Source organism: Sceloporus occidentalis, unplaced genomic scaffold (genome assembly GCF_023333645.1).
Source record: "Sceloporus occidentalis isolate IW3139 unplaced genomic scaffold, rSceOcc1.0.p SCAF_96, whole genome shotgun sequence".
Taxonomy (NCBI): domain Eukaryota; kingdom Metazoa; phylum Chordata; class Lepidosauria; order Squamata; family Phrynosomatidae; genus Sceloporus; species Sceloporus occidentalis.
In genome coordinates this window covers 1,104,714-1,129,009 of record NW_028317076.1, presented here as the reverse complement: position 1 = coordinate 1,129,009, position 24,296 = coordinate 1,104,714, and the positions used below count along the sequence as shown (strand labels likewise).

The 24,296-nt window shown below is 39.2% G+C and overlaps 1 protein-coding gene across 1 annotated transcript in view; it reads left to right on the top strand.

Annotated features, from left to right (window-relative positions):
* The window catches only part of LOC149284253 (phospholipid phosphatase-related protein type 1), a 41,702-nt gene extending 17,907 nt beyond the window's left edge, over positions 1-23,795 (top strand). The window contains exons 2-7 of the mRNA XM_089496945.1: positions 2,651-2,839; positions 3,599-3,731; positions 13,405-13,655; positions 15,951-16,127; positions 21,196-21,327; positions 23,763-23,795. Coding sequence (XP_089353071.1) covers positions 2,651-2,839; positions 3,599-3,731; positions 13,405-13,655; positions 15,951-16,127; positions 21,196-21,327; positions 23,763-23,795 — 915 coding nt within the window. The remainder of the gene's footprint in view (positions 1-2,650; positions 2,840-3,598; positions 3,732-13,404; positions 13,656-15,950; positions 16,128-21,195; positions 21,328-23,762) is intronic.
* Positions 23,796-24,296: the final 501 nt, after the last annotated feature.

The following is a 24,296-nucleotide window of genomic DNA, read 5'->3' as shown; positions in this document are numbered from 1 at the left end:
GGTTCAGTATTGAAGAAAGTTTGCAAAATATCCAGCAAAGTGAGTAAAATAAGGATTTTAAATGCATTGGCTAAAAAAGATGTCTGAGTACTCGCTAATTGTAAGTACCGCTATATGGCTCAGAACAGTTTTTGATGTATGAAATGTCATCTTTTACTTCATTTTTAATGTTCTTGTTCACACCAGGATTCCCCTCATAATGAGATAAATGTTTAACAGTAAATTTATTGCGACTATTGTAAAATATTTCTGTAATGGTAACAGAATGTGGGCTTTAAAATTGATAGTTATTATTATGGTCATGTTTTGATTTTAAAAATATTTTTTTTAAATCACAGGTGATACGTAAATTGCAGAAGAGATTGTGAACAGGCCACAGTTATTTAGTATACTTTAACATTCATAGGGCATTTCCGTAAATTGCTTATAAAATAATTTGCTCCACATGTAAGAGTCAGCCACAAAATTCAGGAGCCAGCGGCTGGCATACTATTACTGCTGGGTCATGTGACGTTGCTTTACATAATGGTTCTGCGCACACTAAGGAAAAGCCAGCTCTATCTCTGTAATGTATTGTATGTGTTATGAGATTAGTCTACTGTAGTGCTGATAATGTCTGTGCAATCCCTTGCCATTGTGTCAGGACTCGACAAATCCTGGGCACCAGGTCACCATGGCAACTAAAAATATTTTTTCTCCCTGAGGCAGACGGCATATGCTCAGAGAGTTGTAGGGATAAAGATGTAAGTCACGACACAAGGAGTTACCTCTTTATCTCCTTAAGTAGCTGGGGTTGAACGGTGTCCTTTCTACTCCTAGTAGGCGTGGTTGAGCGGACTCACATAGCATCATTGCGTGCCAGGCTTCTGTATGGATAATACCAGTTTTGGTGCTGTTAACACATTCAGCCTGTAGTGGCCACTCCACATAGTTTTGGAATTCTTGCTCCACTTTGATGGTATCAGCTGGGCCTTGGTATCTTGTGTGGCCCTGCCCTTTAAATACTCGCTGCTTATTGCAAACAGAGCCTTTGAATTTGGGTTTCTACCTTAGGTGACATGCTTGATCCAGCCCGCTGTTTGACTGTTTCTCTTGCTACTGTTACTCCTGACTAATGTTTCCTGTCAGAGGGCTATCTTGCTAAGCCTTTTATCCGACGTCTACCATACCAAGCGCCCTGTCCATGGACTATCCTGCCAAGTGCCCTTGTGGATTTCAGTCTGTTCTGCCTGTCTGATTAAGTCACAGCCCTGTCTCGGTCCACAGCCCTGTTTCGGTGCTCAGCCCTGTTTGTATCATAACTGCAGCCCTGTCTTGGTGCAAAGCCCTGTTTAAATGCTTAATCCTGTCTATGTCATCTAGCCGTGTCTGAGCTAATCAGTCCTGTCTTCGCTGATCAGTAATTAGTCCTGTTGGTACCATCCTGTCTTGCCAGCCCTGTTTGTACTTCCCAGACCTGTCGGTACTATCCAGTCCAGCCTGTATCACCCAGCCTTGTCGGTGTTAATGTGTATGAGCGTATGGTGCTGTGTGTGTTACTGTGTGAGTGTATGCATACTAGCCAGGTCAAAATGAATACGTTCACCAAAACAAGCAATTGAGGATGATCAGCAAATTAAGATTCTGAGTAGATATTGACAGCCCAGGGTGGAAACCAGGTCAGGAAAGCTTATAAAGGTCATCTGGGATCACTGACTTTACAAGCACGCCTCCTCACAAGTGAATGGACCAAGATGTGAGAGCGAAGGAGATATGACAGAAACTTTAAATACATGAAAATACATTTTGGGAAAAAAATAGCTTGTACATTTTTGTCTGGCTCCTAAATCCAAACCAAATGTGTCAACCCTTGTATTGTGTTATATGTTAATTACAGTAATCCTTTTCTGTTTCCTGTGTATGTCAATTTCCCATGCAGTAGTAAAGTGCATATATAAACTGTGCCCAGTGCCAATAAAGTGTGTGTTCTGTTGCATTCTGACTGGTGGTGACACCTTTTCCCCAGAGGAGCATCTTTACTTTATTGTAGCCAGCTTTCATATTGAGGAATGTGGCAACAACAGCCAGGGACATCCCATGGACAATACTTTGCAACAGATTACTTTGTTATTTACTTTATGGAACATATTTTCAGCTGGATTCAAATCCATAGATACATTTATCACAGCTAATTGAATAGCAATCCTTATGTAGATAAAATAAAAAAGGTAAAAACATAGTTACAGTATATTGTCCTGGATTTGATAGCTGGGATACAATGCATCACAGTGTTTATCTATTTTTCTTAATTGCAATCTCTGGGAGGATTGATATTCTATTACTTGTGTTAGATTTATCTCCGACATTGAATCCATTCCCTTATTTCTCAACTGCATTGATCGTGCCATCAATGTTGACACTCGTGTGCCCTTTGCTTTAGGCACATGTCCCTTTTGTGAGTCGTGCTAGGACCTAAAGTCATTTAGACGCATTCATTATCGCTGTTTGCCGAAGGGCTTATGTAACAGCATATGGCATATATGAACATACTCCCCAGCCACAGTAATCGGAAGCTTGCCTGGGTGATGGGGGAATTATTGGTTCATGGGATTTGTTCTCCAAAGAAACTGCCACTGTTTAAATGTTTTAACTTACCATGCTGTATTTTCAGCTTGTCATCATGGCTGGGACTGTTCTGCTCGCATACTACTTTGAGTGCACGGATACCTTCCAAGTACACGTCCAAGGTTTTTTCTGTCAGGATGGAAATCTTATGAAACCTTACCCTGGGACGGAAGATGAAAGCTTCATTTCACCACTGGTGCTGTACTGTGTACTGGCAGTGACGCCAACAGCTATCGTAAGTAATTTATATGCTAAATACGTTTAATAATGTATGTGACATATTTAGTAATCACTCCATTTTAGACAAATATGGCTGTGACAAAATGACAATAATACAATTTTACAAAAATACCATTACACATTATATTGTTTGAAGAGTGTATTTAGACACAGGGTATTTTATCGCTCTATATAGTGAAGTACTATTTGGACATATTAAAAATTTCGATTATTTCGAATTATTTACTTAAATGACTTTCCACATACACATTACTTGTTCTATTCAAACAAGTATGTATGTATTTTAATATAAACATTGGTAATACAGGTAACTATTTTTTTTTTTATTTCTATAGTGTCAACAATTTACGTAGCCCTTTGTACAGTACATACATTCAAAAGGTGTGACAAAATTAGAATTGGCAGACTAAGACAAACCGATTCATTCGGTAAAGAGACAAACTTCTAAAAAAACATTTAGTGTTAACATCGAGCAGCCCACAATACACTCAGTAAAGGAAAAACTCCAGTGGGCAGCGGGTGCATGTAATCTTTTGTTGTACCAAATGTAAGTAATCGAAAGCAAGTAGTATTTGGTTTTGTTTAATGTTTAGTGGTCAGAGACACTGATAAAATTATACATGCTACAAGGTATAATGATGTCCTTCACAGGTAATGTTTGGTGTCAATCTAGTTATTTTTTTATAAAATATCAATATGGTTTCTTTGATTTTGTTATTTTGATTTCTTGACAAAAATTGCATTTTTATTCTAGATATTTATTGGTGAGGTAACTACATATTTTATAAAGTCTACAAGAGAGAACCTGATTAATCAAGAAAAAATGATTTTGACCGGAGAGTGCTGTTACCTGAATCCATTAATCAGGAGAATTATTCGATTTATAGGTAAGGACCAACAAGATTGCAGTTATCGGATCACTGTAGTTTGTGTTATCCCCCAGAGATGCATAAGAGTGTTTGCTCTGTCCACTTGCTATACTCTGTATCATGATGACCCTAGTCAAAATGGATCATCCATCTCCCTTATATCTGCAGATTGCATTGGGAAAGTTAGTGATATCCTTAAATCACATTTCCTTATAGGCTGTATATAAAAGAAACTTGGCTTGTCGACAACAACTAGTTTGTTTGTGTTTGTTGCTTTTGAATTTTGTGTAGGTTTTCTTCTATAGGCATATATATATAGGTGTCACTGCTGGGGGGAAAAAAAAATTCAGCCAAAATCCCCTAAGCACAATAATACCCCATAAGTATACGCTATGTGTAGATAGACAGATAGATGGATCCACGTGCAGGCAGATATATATATATAATACCCCATACGCAACCAAATGCGATACACAGTGTGTATATTAGACTTGGGCACCAGGGGGCTCTTCGTGTTCGTCTTCGTGCTCGTCTTCGTCAAAAAAAAAATCTTCGTATTCCGCGAATATTCGCCCGTTCCTGTCTTCTCTTCGGGCGAATATTCGTTTTTTCTTCGTTTTTTCCGGTTAAGGAGTTAACGCGTACCGCAGCAACTCTGGCGCCAGTAGTTTAAATGTGCGTATCAGCAACTCTATTGGTCGCCAGCAGGGGGCCTCCTGCTGGGGACCAATGAGCTCACTACCATATACATAGCTAATATATTCTCGGGCAGAATATTATGCTACTCAGTGTAAAACCAACAGAGGGCAGCATTCTGTCCGAAGATATATTAGCCATATGTGGCAGTGTGTTCATTTTCATTTATTAATTATTTAAATAAAATATATCCCCATGATCCGCTGGTCTCCCCGCTGCAACAGTCAAATGTACGCACTCGCAGACATTCATTCTGTCGAACTTGCAAACTCTTTTTTTCTATTTATTTTGGGTTTTTTTTGTATTGAACCATTACACGAAAGGATCATGGGAATATATTTTATTTGAATAAATTCAAATGAGCACACTGCCACATATGGCTAATCTATGTTTGGACAGAATGCTGCCCTCTGTTGGTTTTACATTAAGTAGCATTGTTCCATATGCTTCAAATCCAAAGTTATTATGCAACTTAATGTAAAACCAACAGAGGGCAGCATTCTGTCCAAACATATATTAGCCATATGTGGAAGTGAGCTCATTTGCATTTATTCAAATAAAATATATTCCCATGATCCTTTCGTGTAATGGTTTAATACAAAAAAACCCCCAAAATAAATAGAAAAAAAGACTTTGCAAGTTCGACAGAATTAATGTCTGCGAGTGCGGACATTTAACTGTTGCAGCGGGGAGACCAGCGGATCATGGGGATATATTTTATTTAAATAATTAATAAATGAAAATGAACACACTGCCACATATGGCTAATATATCTTCGGACAGAATGCTGCCCTCTGTTGGTTTTACACTGAGTAGCATAATAACTTTGGATTTCAAGCATATGCTACTTAATGTAAAACCAACAGAGGGCAGCATTGTGTCCAAAGTTATAGTAAGTTATTTATGCTAAGTTAAATGTCCGTACCGGCGACTTTGTGGGTCGCTGGCACTGACATTTAACTGACACAGCGGGGAGACCACTGGTGTCCCTGCTGTGTCAGTTAAATGTCCGTACCAGCGACTTTGTTGGTCGCTGGCACAGACTTTTAACTGTTGCAGCAGGGTCCCAGGTTGATTTTTTTTTTTCTGCCTAGCAACTAGTGGTAAGGGGCCGTGCGAGTGAGCCTATTGGTCACTTGCACAGCCCTTTACCCTACGGATTTCTGCTCCCGTTATCCAACGCAGCATCGCAGGGGTTAACGGGAGTGGAAATCAGGAGTTAAAAAGGCCGTGCGAGTGAGCCCTATTGGTCACCTGCAGGGTCTTCCTCTGGCATCAACCAATTGGTTGATGCCAGAGGAAGACCCTGCAGGTGACCAATAGGCTCACTCACACTGCCCTGTAACCCCTGACGACGAACCTGCGGATTTCCACTTCAGTCAACTCCCGCGATGCTGTGAAGATAAGGTAAGTTAGATGGGGAAGGGACCGGGGAGAATAGTAGACGTCTACGTTTTACCGGCACTGTCTTCTCTTCTTCATGTCTTCGGAACGAACACGAAAACGCACTCTTCGTGTTCGTTTTCATGTTCGCCCAAAGACGAATGCACAAGTCTAGTGTATATATGCCGATCAGCCATAACATTATGACCACCTGCCTAATATCGCGAAGGACCCTCTTTTGCGGCCAAAACAGCATTGAAACATTGAAGCATGGACTCCACTAGAACTCTGAAGGTGTGCTGTTGTATCTGGCACAAGACGCTAGCAGCAGAATAATTTAAGCCTTGTAAGTTGCAAGATGGGGCTTCCATGGATGCATCCTGGTGCCATGTGTTCTCCAGGTAATGGACACACACACCGGGCCATCCACGTGATGTTAAAGAAAAAGTGATTCATCAGACCAGGCTTACCTTCTTCCATTGCTCAGTGGTCCATTTCTTATGCTCACTTGCCCATTGTAGGTGTTTTCGGCAGTGGGCAGGGGTTAGCATGGGCACCCAGACTTGTCTGCGGCTACGTGGCCCCATAATCAACAAAATGCAATACACTGTTCTCACACCTTTCTATGAGAAGCAGCAATTTGAGCTACACACGGGCCAGTCCCCCCTACGTGCATCAATGAGCCTTGGCCGCCTATGACCCTTTCGCCGATTCACCACTCTTTCTTCCTTGGACCACCTTTGATATTTACTGACCACTGCAGACAGGGGAACACCCAAGAGCTGCAGTTTTGGAGGTGCTCTGACCTGGTTCTCTAGCCATCACAATTTGGCCCATGTCAAAGTCGCTCAGACTCTTACACTTGCCCATTTTTCCTGCTTCTAACACATTAACTTTGAGGACGAAATGCTCACTTTCTGCCTGATATATCCCACCCACTGACAGGTGCCATGATAACAACATTATCATTGTTATTTACTTCAACTGTCAGTGGTCATAATATTATGGCTGATCGGTGTGTGTGTGTCAGTGGCGTCTCCAGGTTTCATATTTAGGGGGGGCACATGGGGGGCCAGGGACCAAAGTAGGGGGGCCAATTATAAAACGGTACATATACACTATATATATATATATATATATACACACACATACGTTAGACGTGCATTTTTAACTACATAATATGCACTTATCTCTTTGAAGTAAAGACTGTGATTAAAATATGATTTCAAAATAACAGCTAAAGTGACAGTTATTTTTCATTCTTTAATATTAGCCCCTGCTGACAATATATATAAATATTAGACCCTGCTGCAGATATATAGAAATATTACACCCTGCTTCCGATATATATTAATATTAACCCCTGCTGCGGATATATATTAATATTAGCCCCTGCTGCGGATACATACTTATATTATACCCTGCTGCCGATATACATAGAAATTATACCCTGCTGCCAACATATATTAATATTAGCCCCTACTGCCGATATATAGTATTAGTCCCTGCAGCCAATATATATAAATATTAGCCTCTGCAGCCAATATTTATTGATAATAGGCCCTGCAGCCAATATATATTAATATTAGCCCCTGCTGCCGATATATATAAACATTAGTCCCAGCTTCCGATATATATTAATATTAGCCCCTGCAGCCAATATATATTAATATTAGACCCTGCTGCCAATATATTTGCCACACTGACTGCAGATCAGGGGAAGACAGTGAGAGTCAGTGCAGTGTTCCCTCCTTCTGACTGCACCGTGACATTGAGAGGTCCTCTCCCCTGTAATCATCCCCAGAGTCCCTTTGTCCCCTCATTCACTAAACCATAGCGCTCTTTTACTTACACCCTGTAGTTCAGGTATAGATCAAATAAACAACACATGGAAACAGCACATGCAACTGAATGAGATTAAAAAAAAACTTGTATTTGCAGGTATACATAAATAATGTATGGAAACATAGCATTGCAGGTATAAACCAACAGAACACACAAACCCAGCATTGCAGGTATATATCAACTGGAAATCACATGTACACTCAGCACTGAAGGTTTAGATCAAATAATCAACACATGCAAACAGCACTCCAGGTATTGATCAACTGAATAAGACATGCAAATCCTATATTTGCAGGTAAACATTAATAATGTATGGAAATATAGCCGATACAGATGAACAGAATGACACAAAACCCAGCTTTGCAGATATAAATCAATTGGAAATTACATATAAACTCTGCATTAAAGGTATAGATAAAACCCCCTAAATTACAGGCATAGATCACAGGTCGCACACCCCAAAGCCAACCCTGGTGTCCACACTGCCCACATAGAACCTGACCAGCACCTAAGTTACACATTATGTCAACTTTGTCCCCAAACAGCTGAATGTACGCCGTTTTTGTCCCATAAAGACCTCTCCCTCCCAATCTATCCTATCTACCCCCTCTCCCTCCCTATCTACCACATCTGCCTCTCTATCTACCACATCTGCCTCCCAATCTATCCTATGTACCCCCCTCTCCCTCCCAATCTATCCTATGTACCCCCCTCTTCCTCCCAATCTATCCTATGTACCCCCCTCTTCCTCCCAATCTATCCTATGTACCCCCTCTTCCTCCCAATCTATCCTATCAACCCCCTCTCCCTCCCAATCAATCCTAACTATCCCCTCTCCCTCCCAATCAATCCTAACTATCCCCTCTCCCTCCCAATGTATCCCATCCACCCCCATCTCCCTCCCAATCTACCCCCTCTCCCTCCCAATCTATCCCATCTACCCCCCTCTCCCTCCCAATCTATCCTATCTACCCCCTCTCCCTCCCAATCTATCCTTATCTACCCCTTCTCACTTCCTATCTACCTCTTCTGACTCTCTAACCCCCTCCTAACTTTCTAACCCCCCCTTTGAAGTTCACTTACCTTGGGCTTGTCCAGCGGTGAGATCGCGAGGTCTCTGTATCCCTGGTTCTGCCGGCTTCACTGCTGGGCGCCGGATATGACGACATATACCGGCGCTCGGCTTGAAATGCCGGCACTGCGAACCAGGCAGAGGCCTCGCGGTCGCGGAGAAGAGTGAGAGGCGCCGAACGGTTGCTGAGAACCTCAGCAACCGCTCGGCGCCTCTCACTCTCTCCTCCGGGTCTATTAAAAAAAAAAAAAAAAGACGGCGTTTCAATTGGGGGGGCACACCGGGGGGCACAGCATGATGTAGGGGGGCCATGGCCCCCTCTGGCCCCCCCCTGCCGACGCCACTGGTGTGTGTCTGTGTGCAGATATATATACATATATATTCGGGTTGCAAGTGGATAAAATATCTCCCAAAGGCTTGCCTGCTTTGACTGGATAGTATCATGCCTCGTATCCCTAATTACTGCAATTTTTACATTTATTCCACTGGACTAACCCTACCACAACAATGAACACTGAGACAATAACATGTTAATGTCTATTTTTCTCAGTAAGTGACAGTGTGTGTGGGGGCCGAAAACATTTCATCTTGACAGGCAGAGTCTTTTCTGTGACTAATTTGTTCTTTAAATCAGGTTAACTTGGTTAAACTCCTACTAAATAATGATCTTGCATCTAAGTCCAACAGAGTGGTTATTTAACAGCTGTTGTAAATGCAATAGCCCTTCTTAATTGTGTTTCTACCTGCTTCCGGCACATAATACTATATAAACTAATAGCCTGATAAGTTTGCAAACCCAATGGGGTGATTTATAATAGTACCTCACGTGCATGATAGGCACAATGCATAAAATCACACTTACTCCTAATTAGATGTATAAATGGAATTGTTAATTACAAATGTACTCTGTAGGCATGAATGAAGAATGCATATTTGAGTACTTTATAATTTAATACGTTACTTTAAATATACATTCTTTGGGGTCTATTTACCAAAAGCAGGGTTCACAGGAGAGGTCAACTCCTTGACTTAACTATACGTTATGAAAAGAGAACCCCAGTTGGTCTGCTGTACAGAATTGAAGACCACAACTCTCCCTTTAGTGAATTAACCCCCTTAATTGTAAAAAAGTAAATGAATAAATACTTAATGAATCCAAGACAAGACCAATTACTGACTAAGGTCTGAGTCTTTACATTAGGAAACATGGGGATACTAGATGGGCTAAATTGTTAACCGCAGTCAAATTCTGTTTTTGACTGTTCTCTGACTCATGTAGTGAGAACTCTGCAGTAGAACACACACTCTGCATTTCATGCCACCTGAATGAGCCAATCCTTGGCAGGAAAGTGTTTCCTATGAACTCATTGGAACCTATTGCATAAGAAAGCACTGGAGTTAGCTTGCAATGAGTATCCAATGCATGTGAACTACTAACAAGGGTTCCGATAAATCCTTCAATACATTTTCATGCATAAAAGTTTAAATGTCATACTTGGCTGTCACATGTATCACAGTCTATACAATGGCTGGAATGTCCCTTTAATTAAGCATACAAACTTATTAATTTACATGTTTTATATTAAAGGGGCACTCCAGTGCCCCATGCAGTTCGACCAAGGAAGAATGCAGAGTGCCACCCACTACATTGTGTGATTTTTGCACCAGTTTTAAGCAGTCAATGAAATGAAGCATCACAAAAAGCAGGTAGGGTGCTGGGTTGTATAGCTAGAGGCATCAGTAGCCAAAGGAAATAGGTGGATAAGGATATTAATATATTGAAGAAAGTCCAAAGGAAGGCTACTAAACTGGTAAATGGTTTGCAGGATAAAAAAAATTCAGGAAAGACTAAGGGATCTCAAAAAGTATACCTTGAAGAAAGAAGGTAGAGGGAAGATATGATAGAAACATTTAAATACTTAAAGGGGTTTAAGAAAGTACGAGATTGAAGTTTATTTCAAAGGAGGCAAATGTTAGAACAAGAAGCCGTAATCTAAATTAGAAAGTCATAGATTTAGATGTAATGTAAGGAACTTTTACTTTATCGAGGGGATGGTATCGAGGGAATGGAACAGCTTCCCACCAGAAATGGTAGAGGCTAATACAGTGTGGGACTTAAAACATGACTAGGGATTGATTAAGGCCTGACTCTTACATTGGGGGAAAAATGGGCTAACTAGATGGGTCCAGTGGTTCTTATCTCCTGTCAAATTCCCTAGCTACATAGAGTGGCACTTGTGTACCTTTTAAATTACACACAATGCCCAATGTTCATAGGTAGCTTTTTGTTTGTCTAAGCAACTTTGGCAAGGGCCAAATTGTGATGGCTAGACAACTGGCTGCCTAATATATCCCACCCCTCATAATGGTATGGCTGATCGGTGTGTGTATATATATATATATATATATATATATATTATAGATAAATCAAATAAGATATTTTAAGCATGATCAATATGTAGTACCACGTGATTGATTATTGTTGTAAAATATCAGTTGGGTTTTAGCTGACAGATCATTTTAAGGTGTTGATAGAGCATCAAAGCTTGCTTAAGATCTTGTGATTCATAGACTAGTATTAGAGTTTGTCCAGTTGAGGCTCATTTACATACTGTGGGTGTTATGTAGAAAAAGTGATTCTGGTGTAAAGTTTAAAAAGTGATCATCACCATAGCAACCAAGGCGAACATTTCATTGGTTGCTACGGTGACAAGTTTTAAATTCATACCTCCGTGCCATAAACCCCTCCTACACATACCTTACTTAATTTTGTACATGATCCAATCATCCTCATCTGCTCTCTGCCTACATATACACGTATATTTTCTTATCTTATGTTACACACTGCATAGATTCCAGGAGTTTTCGTGCGTGTTAACTGAAACTCTAAACTGGCTAAGCACAGATAATGAAATCATGTATGAGACATTATGTGCATGAGTTCTATTTATATATAATTTGGCTGAATTGTTAAAATTGGAAATTCTTCATGTGTTTTCAGTTCATCTCATTTTTGTTCTGACCTAAAGCATGACATCGTTATTCGGTATTAAACAACCCTGCAAGCATTTCCAGTTGTCGAAATATCAACATGGCAGTGGGTATTTCAATATTGTACAGTAAATAAAGCATATATTCTTTCAAATACAGCATTTAGATGCTTTATCCTGGGGGAAAACAATGAAACACATATAAAGCTTATATGTATATATATAATTTCTTATTATGCACAGACTGGCCATCTGCAACCTGGTGGGCCGCTGGCCAACATTGCTCCATCCAACACGTGATCTGCCAGCCTTAAAGTGCCAGGAATAATTTATTTTCCCTGGTTTGGTCCTGTTCTTATTACCCTAAGACTATTATGACATACATTTGTTATTGGTGGGCATGTTTTGGTATGATCAATCTGGCAGCTAAAGGATTATCTTTTCTAAAGGAATACTAAGTATTGAAAACTGAGCTAAACTTTCGAACGGCAACTATAATGAAAACACTTATAAATCATATATACGTATAATATTTAAATTATTTTATGGCAATAAAAACCTCCATTGAAGCATTATTTATAGTATTTGGCTGCTATACGCCAGCTTCAAGTAACAATATAATGCTATGTTTCATTCTCGGGTTGGACGTCACGTTGACGCAGGCAACTCTTGTAAAGCAGATTTGTTAATTAATGGGATGATGTTTACTAAGACTACTGATTTCTTACTTGCAGTAATTTTTCCCTTTACCATATGTCACTAGAATCATTTCCATTGAAATCTTTTTTTCCCCTCTTTCAAGACCCTAGATCATGTTTGTCCACAATGGGAACAGGGCTGTGCTTTTTCAAGTAAGGAGTTAATTGAGGTTACTTTGAAATGTCCTTGATCAGGAATTGTCTGTGAGCCAATATTGATGCCTGGCGGTCTGCCAAGGATAGAATGGAGTCTGTGGGATTCCCTTTGGGCTTCATGCTATGAGCTCTTTCAGAAACTCCAGCATATTACAGCCGACTAATCAAATATTCTTGCTAGTGGGTTAGCGTTTAATCAGGTTAGAAATTGAATTAATATGTGTAGCACCATAGCAAGTCATGAGTTTTCGTATAAAGTGCTGTTTCTAAGTGACAATAGATTTTTAATGTTTACAAACTATATTTTAAGAGGGTTAATATAATTATTGAACTTGGTGACTGTCTATCTAGTTGTCTGTCAATCTCATGTCGGTCTCCCTTAATATGTGTTTGTGAATTTATGGTTTGTTCATGATGTTTTAATAATTAAGCCATCCAGAATACGTTCAAAGTATTTTTGCAAATATGTATTTCTTATTATTGTGTAGTCACGTGATACAGTTCTTTATACGCCAAAGTATTCTACACTCCTAAAAAAGCACATCAGGACAGGAAAGGAAGACAAATTGTTTCCAAATAAAGGACTGTCTTTCCCGAGGAGGAACCAGTAGGAAGGATGCTGCTTTTGTCACAGGCAGCCTTGAGAGGTTAACAGCCTTTCTTGCATGTTTTGTTGGACCATCAATTGTCTTGTAGGCTTGCGATAAACAGCAGTCCATTTATCATCAATGATATAGTATACTGTAATAAATGTAATTGCTCATAGTAACTCTATTTCCATGTTTTGACATGTTAGCCCTTTTATTCCTTATTATTGCATTTGATTTATTATGTGTTTTTTTTCCCCACAGGAGTCTTTGCCTTTGGACTGTTTGCTACAGATATTTTTGTTAATGCTGGCCAGGTAGTCACAGGTAACTTGACTCCTTACTTCTTGACAGTGTGTAAGCCAAACTACACTGGAGCAGACTGTCTTGTTCATCATCAGTTTATCAACCATGGAAACATCTGCACTGGTGAACCTGATGTCATTGAAAAGGCAAGAAGGTCTTTTCCATCCAAACATGCTGCTCTGAGTATATATTCTGCATTATACACAACGGTAAGTAGTGCATATGAACCTGTTGGGGAGATCTGCCCCTCGGTTTTGTACCAGGGGGGCTTGTCGGTTTAGGGCAGGGATACGTCACTGAATAGAAGTGTTGAAAATACTGGAGTCTGTTCTATGAAAGGCAAGTTGTTGGTCAACTCAGTAACACTCAGATATCACAATTCACAAAAGAAACTTGTATATTTGTTTATTTTGCAACTTGCTTGTGAGTTAATGAGAGCGTGCAACATAATTTTTGTTCATGCAAGTTGTCGTCCATGATGCCATGGACTGCATCTTGCAACCTCTGACATGTAATAGGACCATACATAAAAAATAAATAAATAAAAGAATGACATGGAATAATAGGACGCAATATGACCCAGAGGCTGGTGAGGCAAAAAAAAAAAAAATTACAAAAAAGAATCCTAAAGCAAATCCTCTCTGTTCCATATGAAGCATATTGAAAAATTCCCTCTTATTGCCCGAGAGTCTATATATTCTGCTGGGCACTAGCAGCACCATGAAGCTGTATCCTGAATTGTCTATAATACAAACCTATTACTTCTATTAAAGTCAGTATGAATTTGATGGGTGGAGGATGCAACACATTTTTCAGCCACCTGGTGCCACTAGTACTGGAACTTAGAAAGGACTTCAAATGACAGAAGGACCATTATCAAATTTGGCATTTGTCTGGTTCCATTGACAGCTCAAGATAAATCTTAAATCTATGATGAGTTCAGTTTATTTGGTATTTGTCAAACATATCAACAAGAAAAAAAGATCTTTGTAAACACTCTTGCTGTTCCTGTTTCTGATGCACTTATACCAGAAAATATTTGAATGTTCCTAGAAATATCAATCCAAAAAGTTGTACAGCCAATCATTTAAGAATTCATATGGGTTCAAAATGTTAAATTCATAAAAGCTAGTTTCCTCATCTTTATTCTTAAACACTTCACTTTGCCTTAAAACAGTCTGGATTCCAACCGGATGTCCGAGAAAATGAGCTCATGTTGGCCTGATGTCACTTAACGAACCTTATATCATTCCTAAATTATTTGCTTATTCACTAATATACATTTTTAGGATATATATGTTTACTTGTGTATATTTTATCAAAGTTATGTGCAGTCTTGCATCTTCAACAAAAATGCGCTATATGTGTTGTATACGACAGTATCTAAGCAAGGGAAACTCCATTATTATTATTTATTCTTTTAGATAGCGCCATAACGATGTACAATGGGTAGACAGGACATAACAAGTTGTATATAACATAATAATTTGACTAACAGAAACAACAGGTGACGAGGGCCCTGCTCAAACCCATGGGGAAAGTCCAAGCACAATATGATTTAGTGCTAAACTATTTTTCTGACATTATTTCCCCTGGATAAAAAGGATCAGAAGAAATTCTTATTTTGCTTTAACATTGTCTAATAAATTGGCTTTATTAGAGATGACAATCTGAACTGCACCAGAGGGGCGTCATTTTTTTGTAAAAATATTCTTCCCTCTCTGTAGAAACAACCTTGGGACCTTTATTAAATTATGTTTGACTGTGAACTTCTCGATGTTAGATACATAATAAACACATATACACACACACTTAGACATACACGGAAAGGTTAACAGGCGTTAGATGTTCCCTTTGGGTCCTTTATGAATTGGGCATCATGGGAAAAATATAGTTTAGTTTGCATTTTAAAAAAGGAAGTCCAATTTATGAAAAGTGGGATGTGGTTGCCATCTAGTGTGTATTCGCATTATTACAGAAACATATCAAGTTTGCTTTAAGTTTTTGTAATGTAGGACTGCCATTGTAATACATAATCATTTAGAATTCTAGCATTCATAATCACAACTTGAACCTTTAACTCGCCTTTATATGACATGTTTAAAACTCAAAGCTTTTTAATTTACCGGTGCAAAGGTTTAAGTAAATATAAAAACACATCTGAGTAATAAAAATGAATTCTCTTTTCATTTGAGACATTAAAATTGGAATATTTTATCTAGCAATGAATCTTCGATGCAAAACTAATTATTATTGCAGAGTTTTATATCACTAACGTACACCGGCAAGGTCCGATTCTGCAAAACAACATTGATGCAAGAAAATTGGTAGACCCCCGTGGAGCTTTTTAATAAGCCTATTATGGTAATATTGATTAGAGTGTTCTTTTGAAGCAATATAAATGTGTCCAAAGTATTTTGTGCATGAGTCTTCATACTTGGTTTAGCATATTTGATTTGATTTTACAATATTTGTTATCTTCATGATTTCCTGTATTTTTGCAGATGTACATCACAAGTACAATTAAAACGAAGAGCAGCAGGTTAGCAAAGCCTGTTCTCTGTCTTGGGACTCTTTGCTCTGCTTTCCTAACAGGACTGAACCGTGTTTCAGAATACAGGAACCACTGTGTAGATGTCATTGGAGGTTTCATCCTAGGAACAGCAGTGGCTTTGTTTCTGGTATGTACAATATGCAGTTGTTATTAACTCCAGAATATATTTAGAAATATTTAGAAATATTTCAGCATAGTAGGAAAGATGGGGCATGTCGTATGCTTGTGCAATATAGGGAATTCTGGTAAAACAACCAATTATATGTTCTGGTCTGCAATGTATGATTCCATTTGGTAGCTATGGTGTTAAAATTCAAACTTTACTCCATGTACCCCACCTTCTGTTCATATTTGCACATCATTAGCCAGTGCTCCACCATAGAAGCCCCGGCGGAAGTTCTGCACATTGCGCAGATGTCCACGGCTGCCAGAGAGGAGGATCCAGGTCCCCTGCAGCAATGCGGAGGATCTGGATCCTAACCCTGCTGCTTACTTGCAGTAGGGCTAAATGAAAAAGAAAAAAAACACCCACCCGACGTTCGGGTGATACGAACTGTGCATCCCTGCGCTAAAACCGATTGTAGGCCGCACCGCCACATTAACCCCTTAATGACAATTGCCGGTTCTGGCACGGCACGGAAAAACAAGTCGATTATGACAAATGACGTGCCAGAACCGGCACGCCTTTAAACGGGTGCAGAAAGCGATCTACGTTCGCTTTCTGCACCCAAACGGCGTTGCTGTAATGCCTCGACCTCGAGGCATTCAGCAACGCCACGATCGGCACCAGGGGCCATGTCTGGCCCCTCCCCGGGGCGTCAACAACCGCCATACGTTGTATGGCGGCGGACGCCCGTTTTAAAAGCGTTTAGGAGGCGATCAACGATCACCTCCTAAACTTAAATGGTGTCACTGGAATGCCTCGATCAGAAGGCATCCAGCGACACCAAACACTTACCTTTGGATGGACTGTGACCGCTCCGGAGAGCGGTCACAGCCGCAGCTGCCGGTGATCTTCGCCATCTGCAAGATGGCGGCGGCCCGGGAAAAAAACCAATAAAGGTGAAAAAGTTCGCTAGACGGTCTCCTGACCCTCTAGAGAACTCTGGCTCCACTTGCAGGTTGAATACAGGTACTGCATTCAACCATGCAAGTCAATGGAGCCCAGCTTTCTAATCACAGTGTGATTAGTAAAAATAAATTAAAAAATAAAATTAATAATAATTAGAAAAAAATAGTAAAAAAAACAGTAAAATGTAAAAATAATTTCCCACTGATGTCACTATCAGGGGAACCTTCAAGTTGAAAAAAAATTTTACATTTTTTTTTTAAAAAGGCAAAAAAAATAAAATATATATATAAAAAAATATATTTTTGTGAGCAAGTCCTAAAATTAGCACATTAGCTTAAAACAATTCTCGCATGGAAAGAGTTAAAATACTGGCATATTAAATGACCATGGGGTGTCTACTTTTAAAAAATGTATGATTTGATGGGGTAAATTGAATTGGCCGGGTTCAACAATGTCACAAATAACACGGGGGGAAGGATGGCCACACATCTAATTTCCAATTAGAAAAATGCACACGTACCAAATGTGGCCTTTTAGTTCCCCCCAAAAATGAGAAACCCATGCATGTGGGGTATCACTGCGCTCAGGAGATGTTGCTGAACACATATTGGGGTGTCATGTGACAGCGGCATAAACCAGGAGCTGTAAATTCATACATAAAGTAGGTGTGTGGGGGAAAAATACACACAAAAAAATACTACTGCAAACTTTGAAAAAATTCTGGTGGAAAATGTGTGCATGCAAAGAGTTAAAATACCAGCATTTAAAATCCCCTGGGGTGTCTAGTTTTCAAAAATATATGGCTTTATTGGCCACACTGAAATGGCCCGGCTCAAAGATGTACCAAATAGGGCATGGGCAGTGGATCCCCAAATGCCAAAGTTCAACATTGAAAAATGCGCATGTCCCAAATGTGGCCCATTTGCCCCCAAACAGCCAGGCAAAATCATTCATGTGAGGTATCGCTGTACTCAGGAGATGTTGCTAAACACATATTGTGGTGTTTTATGATAGTGACATATACCAGAACCTGTTTATTCATACCTAAAGTAAAATGTGTGTGAAAAAACAAATGCAAAAAAAATTACTACCATAAAGTTTGACAAAGGCTGATGGTAGAATTAGTGCTTGAAATGGGTTAAAATACTAGCATTTGGAATACCCTGGGCTGTCTAGTTTTCAAAAATATGACTTGATGGGGTAAATTGCATTGGCCGGCTTCAAAGATACCCGAAATGGCACATGAGGGGAAGAATTACCAGATTTGGAAAAAATGGCTTTGAAATAGCAAAACGCTACCTGTACTTTTTGCCCCATAATGTGTAGAAAAAAGCAAAAAAACATAAAAACATTGGGTATTTCTAAACTCAGGACAAATAGTAGAATCTATTTAGCAGGTTTTTTCAGTACCTTTTATAGATGAGTAAAAGATTTTTCAACTAAAAGTTAGAAACAGTCATTTTTTTCTAAATTTTTCACCATATTTTATACTTTTTTTAATAGTAAATAATATGATACAATCAAAACAATGTCATCTAAAGAAAGTCCTTCTTGTCCTGAAAAAAACAATATATAATGTGTGTTGGTTCAGTAAACGGGAAAGAAGAAAATTACAGCTAAACACGAGCAGCGCAGAAATGTTAAAACGGCCATTGTCACGAAGGGTACAAAAAGTAAAATCAGCCTTTGTCACGAAGGGGTTAAAGACCTAAAGTGGAGGAAAAACATGCAGCCTATATTCGGGCCAATGCGGTATATCTCCCTGCATTTAATATAAACAGGACCTGACTTTACATAACAAGGGTCAACCCTTTATAATGAATAGTTATTCCAGCATGATGGAGATTTTCATCTTACATTTGTCAAACTGACACATTTTTCTGGATATATCCACTCTAATATGTTTCTAACATGCTGCATGCTACATCCATAGATTCATTAGGATTCTTATTAGAACAGTGTGGTTGCCAAGATTTACAATAATACATGCTGTGGGGTTCACACAGCAGTTGCCTTGTTTCTACTATTTCACTCAGGCTAAAGGAAGTGAAGAAATAATCAAATCCCCTCTGGTTTGCCAGGATGGTTATTTTACACTGTAGGGATACATTTATTTTTTTATAAAAAAGAAATAAGAATTATTTTTTTTTTAAATACATAGCAAAACATTCATTAATATTCTACAACCGTGTTGACTTTTTCTCTTAAATATATTTATGGATGCAGTAGAGCTTAAATCGTACTCGCAATAAAGCAAAATGCCTTTGCTGATAGGATTTTCCATTACTTGGTATCTGAAAGTAACTTTGGATGGATTGTATGATGGATAATGAAATGCAAGGTATAATTTTAAAACCCATCAAAGGTATTAGACGTCAATTTGAATGATGGACCCTTCTGGAGACCAATTTTTAAAATAATTTAAAAACAGATTCAGTAGTAATATTACCACAGTGGAAGACAAAATATTTCCATTTAAATATTTATTTTTCACAAGAGCATGCTTACATTATTTATAGGTATAAAACATTAACAAGAAATTTACAAGCTCCACTTGAAACTTTAAGTTCATTTCAACCTATAAGGCCCTTTTTATATTATTTTCAGTCTGGGTAATGCCTGAAATCCATGTAAAATCCATGAAAAAAACCACAACACACTTTCTGTACATGCCATTGCTACTTCAGATTATCATGTCGGTATTCCTTTCCATTGTACTGATATATTTTCCTTCATGGATTTAATTTAGTTTTTCACTCCTGCATATGTTTTGTTGGTTGAAATATACAACTACACAATCTGTATAAATCTGAAATTACTGACTTTTATGAGCAACTAATTAATGAAAATGTGGTTTTACAATAACCCAGATGATATGTTTACTTACAAGATATATATATATATATATATATATATATATATATATATACCGTATTTGCTCGATTATAAGAAGGTTTTTTTCAGAGCAAAGCGGAGTCTTATATTTGAGCTTGTCTTTTAATCAGACCTCAAATAGAGGTCTGACTACAAGACTAAGATCCAGATCCTCCGCGGCGCTGCAGGAGACCTGGATCCTTCTCTCTGGCAGCTGGTGGGCATCTGTGTGATGCGCGCAGACAACCTCCACTGCCGCCGACACTTCCTCTTGGGCTTCTCTGATGAAGCAAAGGCATCACATGACCTTCTGGTGCTCCACCATAGAAGCCCCGGCAGAAGTGCCGGCAGCAGCAGAGGTTGTCTGTGCGCATCCCGCTGCCAGAGAGAAGGATCCAGGTCTCCTTCAGCGCTGTGGAGGATCTGGATCTTAGTCTAGGAAGTACTGGCCAGCAGTAGCGCAGGTCTGCATTGCACAGACCTCCACCGGCTGCCCCACTAGACACCAGGGAGTCTAAAGCACGGGTCACAAGTAAAGGTAAATCGGGGGGTGTTCAATGGTTTTCTGGAGGCAGAGTAGCATATAGGGGTAAAGGGCATATCAGGGAGGCAGAAGAGGAATATAAGGGGGTTAAAAGGCATATCAGGGAGGCAGAGTGGCATATAGGGGTGTATAAGGAATATCTAGGGGGAGTGGCAAATAGGGGGTTAAAATGCATGTCCGAGAGGCAGAGTGGCATGGATGGATGTATAAGGCATATCTGGAGGTAGAGTGGCAAATAGGGGATTAAAAGGCATACCTGGGGGCAGGGTGGCTTATTAGGGAGGCAGAGTGGCATATCAGGGAGGGCGTGTGGCATATAGGGGGTATAAGGCATTTCGGGGGGGCAGAGTGGCCTATAAAAGGAAATAAAAACAAAATAATCATTTTTCAATCATAGTTTTTATTAAATATGAAAAAATAGTTTACATGTGAATTAATATTTACTAGTAAAACTTTTTTCCTATAGGGTAGTCTTATATTCAGGCTTTTTCTTTTTTTCCTAAATTAATATTCAAATTTTGGGGGTCGTCTTATAATCAGGGTCATCTTATAATTGAGCAAATACGGTGTGTGTGTGTGTGTGTGTGTATATATATATATATATATATATATATATACACATATGTAAATCTGTATTCAATACTGATGTTCCTGCCAGTAATATCTTAAAAAAAAAATCTCTTTAACTTTTTGGATTTCATGCAGGGCCTGTGTGTTGTACACAATTTTAAAGGAACATATGGGTCACCATCCAAGCCAAAGCCAGAAGATCCAAGAGGAATGCCTCTAATGGCTTTTCCAAGAGTTGAAAGTCCACTTGAGACTTTAAGTGCACAGGTACTTTTTTATTATTTATAAAATTGTGTGTTCAGTCAGGGGAGGGCTGGCAGCCTAAGGCCTGGGAGGCAAGTCTAGTCAAGTGGCCCATTGCGCCACCAAAGCGGCTGCGAGCGACATTGAAAGCGGCTGCCGTACGGCAGTCACTCCACCGGCGCCTAATGAAATTAAAGCGGCCGGCGTGCACGCACCACGCCGCCCAATAGCCGTGCCTCAGCTCTTCATCCCACCACTTTTAAGACGTGGGACGAAGAGCTCAGGAATGGCCATTGGGCCTGACTGCCGCACGACGCAAGGGCGTACCTAGAGTATTTGGCACCTGTGGCAGATCCTGTATGTGGCACCCCCCCCCCACACACACACTTCAAAACTGCATAGTTTCTATGGTTAGGCAAACACTGACAGGGGTACAGCAAAATTGTTATCATTATATACTGAGGCACACATTGACGGTGGTACAGCATAACTACTAACATTATATACTTAGGGATTACGCTGTACCACTGTCAATGTGTGCCTATACTTTGAGCCAGACACTGACAATACTGCAGTACAACCCCTATCACTATATACCAAGCCAAACATTGATGTGGTGTAGGCCTAACACTTCAGTGACTGGCTTAGTACATATTAGGGATGCATTCATTTGGCCAAAACCGAAAAAACCCAAAAACTTTTAAAATACTTTATTAAATGTAACACACCAAAATTAGACAAAAAAAATCAATAACAATATTAATATATATATATATACATATATATATACATATATATAATTAACAGCAATCACAATCCTATCATTCCCAGGTTCTAGCATGTACTGGCTGACTTAGCATGATAGGAATGTGATTGCTGTTTGCAATCATATATATCTATTAATACTGTTATTGAATTTTTCTGTCCAATTTTGGTATGTAATTTACGTTTAATAAAAGTGTTGTTAACACAGCACAGTTGGACAAAAAAAAAATTGATAACAGCAATCACACTCCTATCATGCCTAGACAGCCTCCCTATGCCATGCTATCCCCCACACTTCCATGCAATCTCAAACCCTCATTCACAAACATTCATCATAAACTATAGCATAACACCCATCACTCTCACACACTTACTAATATTTTCCTACCTTTCCTCTGGCACTGTCACTTTTCTTCCTCCTCTTCATTCTTCCTCTTCTTCCTCTTCTGTGTCCCGTCCTTCCGGTGCAGAGAAGACGCTACCGGCATGGCGGACAGTCCCGGTGGCAGCCGCTTAGTTTTTAACTTTGCGGCTGCCATGAATGTTCGTCTGCCGGCCACCCGGCCAGTTCGCCGGCCCAGATTCAGGGCGGCCTGGGGGGCAATTGCCCCCCTGCCCCCCGGCCCAGCATGCCCCTGTGTTCAGTTGTGTCCTTCTGTCTCATCCTTCTGCATTTTTATTAATATTTAAAAAAATTATATGAACATGAGCTTTATTTTTTCATAAATGTTTAATCATACCAGGTGCACAACAATACATGTTGTGTTGATTCAAACAAATAACCCTACTTATTTTGGTTCAGTGCTTTTGGGTATTTATTTTGAGATGCAGTCAAGTTAATCATGAAATCATGAAAAATACGTTAAAAATAAATAAACTAGGTGCCAATAATTTTCCCTAAGAGAAAACCCAACCTATCTGCCCTTACCACCATATTTGGCCAGCAGGACAGGTCTAATAAAATATATATATTTTTTTTAAAAATAAATCTTTTGGGCAACAGGACAGTAACATTGTCCACCCCTTCAGCACTCAAAGTTCGCAAGCTTTAGAAAACTATTTTTAATGACCTTCATTCAGGGGCAAACTGAGACCGTTCAGGGCCCCCTGCGGTGATGCCCCTTCCTTAGCCGCATGCTATCACAATAACAGTTATTGTGTGCTTACACAATAACTGCTATTAATATATTCTGAGCCATACATTGACGGTGAAACAGCAAAGGGGCCTTTCTGAACAATTTTAAACAGGCACACCGGAACAAGTGCCCAGGCCCCCTGTAGTTACACTACTGTTTGGGCCGGTGATCCATGATCTCTCCCTAACCGGCCCCGCTCCTGGGAACACCACCTTGTCCCTTACGGGCCCTTGGCTTGTGCCTGAGTGCCCAATGGGTCAGTCTGCCCCTACCTTCATTAATGATCCCTGGTGCATCCAAAAATAATATTGTAAAAAACACAACAAAAGACAGTTACACATTGCCCAACTGCAGCATGTTTAAAATTGTGTAAATACACCAGCACATCAGAGGCACCAAGTAGTTGGAGGATGCATTGCACTCCTCCACTGACTATAATGAAAGCGATAACATTGCTTATTCGTGGGATGTATTTCCCAGTACAACCTGTTTTAATGTCTTATTGAATTCACTAATAATTGTGTCTATTTGAAAATGTTGTTTTTTTTTTTCTTGTAGAATCACTCTTCCTCGATGACTGAAGTCACCTGAAACAACATGTATACAAAAGGGAACTGTTTTTATATTACCATAAAGTGAGAACTTCAACAAACACAGTTACTCAGTCTTAAACTGTGATTACCAGTATTATGTTATATCTAGATAGAAGCTAATGTTTTGTATTTTTTCTTTTCTTTAAGGAAGTGATGTAGCTTGCCTTTTTTAATGTTTTCATCTCTAACATCCTTAGTTTATACCATAATCTGATAAATTCATGTTATGGTATACAATGCACTAAAATTAAAAAAAAGAAAGCATCTTTTGAAAATGTCAATGTTTTGTGATCATGTTTGTATACAAATTTTGTATTATTTTATATGCATTGAACTGCATTGTAAATTACATGTAAACATAGTTTCATTTTTTCCATTAATGAACAGAATTTTATACTTGAAATGTGTATATGAGCAAACAGTTTGTTTTTCATTGACATACATTTTATTTAACACATAGTGAGCAAGCTGAAACCAATAAATTATTTAGTGTTGATTT